General features: G+C 50.7%; 1 protein-coding gene across 2 annotated transcripts; it reads right to left on the bottom strand.

The window, feature by feature from the left end:
- Nucleotides 1-3,118: 3,118 nt before the first annotated feature.
- On the bottom strand, nucleotides 3,119-8,318 carry JDV02_010699 (uncharacterized protein). 2 transcript variants are annotated; one of them, XM_047992454.1, is made up of 5 exons: nucleotides 5,267-8,318; nucleotides 4,805-5,206; nucleotides 4,120-4,729; nucleotides 3,734-4,053; nucleotides 3,119-3,678 (listed from the first exon to the last, which is right to left on the bottom strand). In XM_047992454.1, the coding sequence occupies exons 1-5, from the start codon at nucleotides 8,189-8,191 to the stop codon at nucleotides 3,175-3,177; spliced, it is 4,761 nt and encodes a 1,586-aa protein (XP_047848468.1). In that variant the 5' UTR covers nucleotides 8,192-8,318; the 3' UTR covers nucleotides 3,119-3,174. The 2 variants fall into 2 exon arrangements, with proteins under 2 accessions (XP_047848468.1, XP_047848469.1); XM_047992455.1 differs by having other exon boundaries at nucleotides 3,119-4,053.

Below are 8,318 nucleotides of genomic sequence, written 5' to 3'. Positions count from 1 at the left end.
CGTACCCGGCGCTGACGTCTTGATTTCCCCCAGTCTTGCCACGTTCTGCATTTTCCGCCATGATGCCAAGGTCGTAACCACCGCAAAAGCCGATACCACTGCCCTTGAGGACAATGCAACGGACTTCTGGATCTTTATTAGCCCGGCGGACGGCCGCTCGGATCTCAGGAGGCATGTAGCCGTCTATGGCATTGAGATGTTCAGGCCGGTTGAGTGTGATAACCGCGACATCACCGTCGACCGACTTATGATAGAGAATAGACCTGAATTCAGACTTTGACATGATTTTAGTTGTTTTCGTGTCTTCGAACGCGGTTTTCTTGGTCTCGCTGAGGCACCTAATATCAATGTGTGATGGGCCTATAGTTTTATATAAGCCGTAATTATACGGCTTTGCACTAGGCCGAGCCTCGGCCATAATTTTTTGCACTAGGCTAGCCGAGGCTCGGCCTCGGCCATAATAGCATGTATGTCCTAGTCTACTAACTGTGTCGGCCTGCCCCTAAACTTGTCTCCGCATGGTGGGGCTTTATATTGGATCGGATTGTTGAGGCTATCTCTGCGGCGACTGTTTGATGATGAGCCTTTGCCGAAGAGCAAGAGTCTCGTCGCAAGTACCGAGGCTCTATACCTCAGAAGCTTCGCTACATCCTTGAAATTGATATGTTATAGACAATACTTGCCTGTCGACGCAAATATGACCTTTGACAGATTAGTAATACCGCTGAGAAGGTGGATCGAACGTTATTTGCATCAGGTTAAATCCACGAGGCATTTGCATGTCGTGCGACCCTAAACCCTTTACTTTATGATGCGAGCCTCTACGTCGTGGGCCGAGAAACTTGACACGCTATTTAGCAATCGTCGTAAGAAGCAGGGAAGTGATCAGACGCCACGAGGGATCAAGCCAGCGACACTTCTAGGCAAGCTGGCATCGTCGGCCCTAGGCGCCGCCGCCACCTCGTCTCTCGTTGAGTTTCACGAGATGCAAATCTATTTCGTTGCCTCAGTCCAGATTGCAACTCTCGTCAGCTACAACCACTCGACTACTGAGTCCACGGGTACCAACAATGCCTCCTATGCGGCCATGCTACTTAATTCTGGATTGGCGGCCCTACTTGCCACCTCCAGCGTGGCCGCTGTCCTATTAGTTCAGTGCAGTCTCCAGAGAGCGCGCATGCATTGGTGGTATACCTTTGTCTTGATGACCTACACTCTCGTCTTCGCCTTCGTCATCTTTTCTAGGCGCAGTCACCTTATGTCGCCTGCTGATGGACTCTGGGTCCATTTCAAGACCGACCGACTGTTTGACATGTGCGGTAGCAACCCCAGCCCAATGACATACTGCAAACCGCCGCGGGACACCAAATTTCTCGACAATTCCGCTACGGGATACGCCGTGTGCTGTCTCGGTGCGGTGGCATGGGTCGGCTTGTTCGTAGACCAGCTCGCCTCTAGCATCCCGGACAGATTGATGGCTGCGGCTACGCGCCTTCGCATACTGGAGCCAAAGCCCATACGACCAGTGAGAAATAGGCTTTGGAAGTCTTTCACTGCTGTGTATTGGACGGCGGTTGAGGTGCTCCTGATGCTGATGGCGGGATATCATTTGAGCCAGCTCGTTCTTGTCCTCATTGACGTTGACATTGGCGATGCTAGCCACTGGGGCTTTGGCCAACTCATCGCCATCTCGCTCTGGGCACCCACGATTGCCAAATTTATCTACTCCAACCTATGTAAGTTGTTCCTATTCTTATGGTTGCTCGCTGCGTGTCGTACCTTTTGAGACTGACTTATACTATTACAGTCGGGGTTAAAGAAGGGTTCGAGCCGCGACTAGCTAAGAGCTTTAGGATCATAAGAGACGGAGAGGCTAAGCAAGCGGAAGGCGTGCCTTGTTTAATCGATCAAGGTCAAGACACGGCCTAGCGCAAGTTATGCTACGGATCTACAAAAGCCAGAAAGGTACGTTAACGCTAGATTGAGAAATACTTAACACGTTAAAGGGGAGTATACTACAGATTAGGTAGTCTTCCCGGGCACCTTGTCCTGCGGCACCCTATGCTGCTTCCTGGCCGTGCACGTCCGAAAATAGTTATATATAGTGCAATAAGTTTGTATACGTATCTAATAAATCCTGTCTCGGCTATTTTAGAGACACTACCGCTTTATATTTTAATAGTATTATAAGGCACGATTTCCCCTTATCTATTCAAGTATATACTAAAAGAATTATATATAGGACAATGAGTTTATATATCTCTCTAACGGAATCTAAGTTTCATTTATTTTTAGGGGCTGATCGGGCTTATTGTAATCATCTCATCTAGTATCTGTGCGAGGAATACGTAATATGTGCCTAAAATAAGCTTCGTAAGACAACCCTATTGATAAGTCTAGAGATCGATAGATATATATAAATGCTACTTAGAAAAACCTTTATTTATATATTGCAGAGCCTTATATAAGTCAGTATAGTAAGAATCATTACGCATATCTTATAACTTCTCTATATTGTTCCCAGCTATAACATACCTCCTTTATCACTCCGACTGAATGGACTATTGAAAATTGATTATTCGCCATGAAGGTTGTCGCAGTCTTCGCTTTTGCTACCTTCTCCTCCTTCGGTTTCGCCCACGATGCTGCGGATGCTACCGAGTATGTATGCCGCGCCGAAGCGTATTCGACGATTGACAAGCCTGAAACTATCAAGAAGTGTTGCACCAAGGCACATATAAAGGGCAGGCCAGACGCCTGGTATCCGGACACCACTTCTTGCGGGTCGCATTCCATTAGCCGTACTAGGTTCTCCGACTGCTGTAAAGGCGAGGGCCTTATTGTGTTGTCGATAAAGGTAAAGGACTCCTACTAGACTGGTATTGGCGCCTCTGCTAATCTACGGCTATAAAAGTCTGGCTAGTCTATAAGCTGCTAGTTAGGCGTCTCGTCGGCTTGCACCGCAGCGAGGCCTATCAACCATGTACAGACGCCGGCGAGCATCTCTTTTCCAGTTGGTAACCCCATTGAGAACAGGAACCCAGGGCGGAGCTGGAGACGGGGAGCAAGACGTGGGGTATGGCGCACAAGGCATGACGTCTAGACAAAGCGGAAATCGGGGGCGCGCATTGAAGGATACGCGCGATCGTAGTTAGTCCTCCATCGTTATCTATACTAAAGTCGTAGCCACTGTCGATTTCTTGGGAGCAATGATCTCCAATCAACTCTCCTTTTCTCGGGCGAACGGGATAGCGCATTCTCCTCTTCCACGACCTGATTCTTCCGAGCTACCGCTAAGAAAACGTCTTCGAGCGTTGCATTACTAATAGAGTAATGTGCTATCCCCATGACGGCTTTTCCGTGTTCGATCATTTCAATGAAGTTTGCAATGAGTGAAATACCACGTTCGCTACCTACTGTGGCAGGCAGAGTGAACCGAATTTGACCGCCCAGCATAGTTCGCTCGAAATCTGCTTCAGGAACGCGGCTATGGACCCAATCGACTACGAGCCCCATCTCCTGTGTCGACGACACTGGAGCAGTGGCGAGGACAAGACTAACAAAGTATTTGTCACAGTAGCGCTCACGAAGCGCTTGTGTCGTACCAATAGCTAAAAGTCGCCGCGCCATGATGACCGTGCGAGTGGCGAGTGCATCGGCTTCCTCCATGCTGTGCGTCTATATTCGTGTCAGCACTGTCATCTTTTCTGCCATGCGTAAAGGCTATACATGCCGTGAGAAGCACCGATTGATCTCCTGCTATGTCTTGAACAATGTTCCAAAATTGGCGTTTGGCGATGGCATCCATCGCTGTGGTGGGTTCATCAAGCACTAGGACGGCAGGAGAGCCCATGAGAGCTATAGCTAGCATGACCTTCCGTTTATTGCCACCGGACAACTTTGAAACTTGCGTGTCTCTGTGAGATGTCAAGTCGAGCCGTGCCAGAAGGTAATTCACGTTTCCTGAAATGTCCGAAATTCCTTTTACACGCGCATAGAAGGACAGTTGTTGACGCGTGGACATGAGATCGGACGCGTCGAATTGGGGACAAACTGTTCCGCATTAGGGCATAAAACCTGGGAACGGCAGTACCGCCCAATGGGTTTATAATAACGTACCTCCCAGATGTCTCCCGGACGCCAGGTTTCTGTTGTCTTCTTGACAGAGGGTGATTTGCCCTTTATCCGTCTCGACGTTTGCTTGGATCATGCTCACCAATGTAGATTTGCCAGCGCCATTCGGTCCCAACAAGGCTATGACCTGTCCCTTTGAAAGGCCAAAGGTAACGTCGTCGACAGCTCTATTGGTACCAAAAGATTTGCTGACGTGCAGGACACGAAGGGAGTCCTGATCGCTGCTCTCAGCACGCTCTTTTTCCTCTTGAACAGCATCTTCGAGAATAATTGGAGAAGATAGTGGCATGAACGCTAATTCAATATCGGTAGGCCTTTGGACCTGAGGTGCGCTCTTTTTTATGAGCCATCTCAAACTGGAGCGAGACCTGCCCATTTCCACCACTGTGACAAGTAGAAGGAGAGCAGCCACTTGGATCATGAGGTAGAGTAAAGGGCCAGCGAAACCATATAGTGAGCTTGTTGCGACAGGGTTGCCCCTGCTACAGCCCGCGTCCATGAGATTGAGGCCAACAAGTAGAGAGCGAAAGACATTGCCAATGGGCAGGACCAAATTGGCTCCAAAGGTAACGGCTGCTGAATTGGCATCACCGAGCTGCGATTGTCATGTTAGCCATTTCAATGCTACATAGGAGCTCAAGCTGGCACGCTTCGCGCCCGGTGAACTTACGTTGACAGCAAAGCCCATGGCAACCCAAGAAAGCATACCTACTCCAACAGTGGCCAGATAGGCCTTCAGGGGCCCCTCCGTGTAGTGGGATATGACGTAGCCAGTGAGCGTAGCCGTCATACCATAGAGAGATAGAACGGGAAGAAGTATGACTATGGGACCGTTGAAGGTCACGTTAATAGCACTTATCAGCAACATGCTCGCAGAGCTAATGGCAATCCATAACAAGTCGAAGGCTGTGTATGCCGCCCAAAGTGGACCGGGCCTGATTCCGTTCGCATATTGCATTGCTCTGACCTGTCGTGCTTTCTCCAGAGCGGGATAAAGCACAAAGCTGGCTGGGTACAGGACTTGAAGAAGAGTGAATAAGAGCATATAGGCTATGCCGTTGAAGTCAGCAATCTTCAAATGCCATTAGCCTAATTCGCCAGCTTCGACACATTGGATTTCAAGACAACATACCTTGCGCATCTTCGGGATGAGCTCTTGCGTCGTCCGAATTTCGGTGCCACCCTGCATCTGGCTCCAAATCCCTAGTAACAGGGAACCAGATTGCTCACCGCTCGACAAAGTTCGGTAAGCAATCGTCGGGGCTTCGGTACTCGTTCCCGTGAAAATGCCGCCATAGCCAGCCCGGGTGGTGTTGCGAGCTATGAGGTCAAGTGTTTCTTTCCGCGACTTCTGCACTGAAACAAAGTCGCTATACGACCGAAGGCTAATGTTGGAAAACTCCACATACCCGGCCGTAAAGAGGTCGAATAAAGTGCCATTCGCTTGCTCCGGTGAGACCAAGAGCTGATCACAACCATCTCCACTAGTCGTACAAGAGTCATTCCACTTCAGCATTGTGCGCTGCATCGCGGAAGTGTCTTGCAAGGCGTCGCAGCTTGGTGGTTCGTATTCTTTCAGAAGCCCACCGGCAAGGTACGCTAGGCCTAGTGGCACCAGCAGAGCAAACAGATATGGGCTCCAGAATCTTGGAAGAACCGTCCAGCGCTTCCTGTATAGGGCTAAGAATTGTTTCCATGACGAGGTCGCTTTCCCTGGACTCATCTTGAAACTTGGATCGGTCATGTTTGACGCCGCTGAGCCCTGTGATGCGGCTTCCCGTTGCAGAATGTTGAGAAAAACGTCCTCAAACTGCGGCCCAGCCAATGCAACGTCTGTGATACCAGCGTCGAGGTAACTGCAGGCGACTTTTGATGCAGCAGCCGGGCTCGGCACATAGTAAATGGCCCTATCCTGGTGAACGGCGCGAGGATAGTTGGGTCCCAGTGCAGAGACCGCTAGTGGCACAGAAACCTTATACCCGCCACTGTGCAGGTCCTTGAGCTCTGCTGGTATACCCTGACATTTGACCGTTCCTTTGCAAAGTAGGACGATGTAGTCGGCAAGAACGTCAACTTCATCCAAAAAGTGCGTGGTGAGAATGATGCTTCGCTTTGCCCGTTGCTCTAGTAGAATTTCCCAGATTGTCCTTCGAGACAAGGGGTCCAATCCAGATGTGCATTCGTCGACGAGACATATTGAAGAATCGCCAGTAAACATGCACGCAAGCTGCAGCTTCCGCTTCTGACCACCGCTAAGGCTGCTTGCCCTGAAGTTTCGCTTGAAGGCGAGGTCGCATTGCTCTATCAGTTGCTCGAGTTCGTGGGGCGAGCTACGGCCGGACTTGACAATGTTCCAGATCTTGACATGTTCCGCGACCGTCAAAGTGTCCCAAAGGATGTTGCGCTGGGGGCAAATACCGATCTGTGAGGGAGCACCTTTGATGGAGACAGAGCCCCTGTCGGCGTTGGTGAACCCGGCCATCATGTGTAAAAGTGTCGTTTTGCCGGAGCCATTGGGCCCTACAAGGCATGTGATCTGACCCTTTTGTGTCTGAAAAGTGACGCCGTCTACTACGGCAATCCTTTTCCGGGTCCCTTTGCAGCAGCAGCAGCAGGTTCGCGACAGACAACTGGCGGTGGAGTACGTCTTTGTCATTGACAGGACCTCCAGAGCAAATCTGGAAGAGTCCGCAGAGCGAGGCTCAAACTTCCTTTTTCGATAGTGAACCCCGTGGATCACCTTCTCCATTGCCATTGCTGCGAAAAGGTAAAGGAAGATGTCGATGACTAGGAAGTTCAGCAGTTTGCTTTGGCTTACCTTGTATGAGGAAGAAAACAGACCCGCAGCCTCGGGCGGGAATTCGGTGATGGCAGCCGGGAGCCCGGAGAGTTGCCAGAGGCTCATTTGTTGCGTGAAGTAGACATTATTGGCGCTGGGAAAGAGCAGAGACAACGCTGCTACTGCTGACTGCTGGGGGTGTGGTTTGCTTTCGGAGGCGTACATTTGCGCGATGATTGACAGTAGAGCGAGTAGAAAATTGACACAAACCGCAGATAGACGCGCCTTGGAAAAGAAGGAGGCGGCAAAGATGACAGAGCTGTTGATCGCAAAGCCATTCATTACTTGCCACCCAATGATTATACCAGCGCTCTGCGTGGGGAACGCTAGGCGTTGGTATATGAAGCCCATGGCTATGTAAGTTGGCAGAGCAGCCAGGTCGGTAATTACGGCCCAGCTTACGACACGGCTGTATATGGAGCTCCTTCCGCCCATGGAGTCGATGAGCTGAGACATGCCAGATTCTCTTTCGGACGTGATGAAGGAAACGAGACGATAGACAATGCTGAAGTGGACCAGGACTAGGGCAAACGCGTAGATTCTCGCGATGATGGCCGCATTTGTGACCATGCTTGACTGCTCCATTTCTCCTTGCTGTTCGGGTGCAAACATGATAGTCTCGGGCACCGCCGTCGAGTTCGTGATGGCATTATTGATGGCGAGTTGCAATGGTAAATATACATCTTCCTGATCGCTCTTGTGTTTCTTGAAATCTCGCGCCCGGTTGTCCCGAGCAGGATCACCGCGGATTATGTATTGCCACGTGTGGCTGCTGTTTCGATGGGATGCTTCTCGCGTTGACGAGGCTGTGAGAGGCGAATCTTTGAAGATGACGATGGCGTGGCAGTCGCTGACTCCGCGTGCGTTCGGTAGGCACACTGATTCCAAGGAGGATTCGTTTCGGTATAAGGCGACCCTGTTCTTCGGGAGGGTTTCGGTAAAGGTGTCAATGATGCTGTCCACATCCTTGCCGACTTCTGGTGGTCGTACGATGACGAGCTTCTTATCCACTACATCCGCCAACGGGCGGATAAGGGACGCGTCCGAGATCCCGACAGCATCGGGGCTCTGGAGGAAGGACGGGATCGACAAAAGGAGGGCAAGGATGGTCGTGGGAAAGAACCAAGTAGAGAGAACAAAGCCAGCTGGACGTCGGACAGTGGTTGTGAGGACATTTTTGTAGATGAGGCCCCATGGCTGGCAAAAAAATCGGCGCATATCCGGCGGACAGCTGCGGCTTTCTTTGTTGCACCGGACGGGGGTTGTTGAAGACGAAGGTGTCTTGCCTTGGGACAGACACTGTCTCGGGACCACCAACTCTTATTATTATGATGGCCTGGGGTCG

Source organism: Purpureocillium takamizusanense, chromosome 13 (assembly GCF_022605165.1).
Source record: "Purpureocillium takamizusanense chromosome 13, complete sequence".
Lineage (NCBI taxonomy): Eukaryota > Fungi > Ascomycota > Sordariomycetes > Hypocreales > Ophiocordycipitaceae > Purpureocillium > Purpureocillium takamizusanense.
The sequence above is the reverse complement of the archived record's forward strand: the minus strand, read 5'-3'. Positions and strand labels throughout refer to the sequence as shown.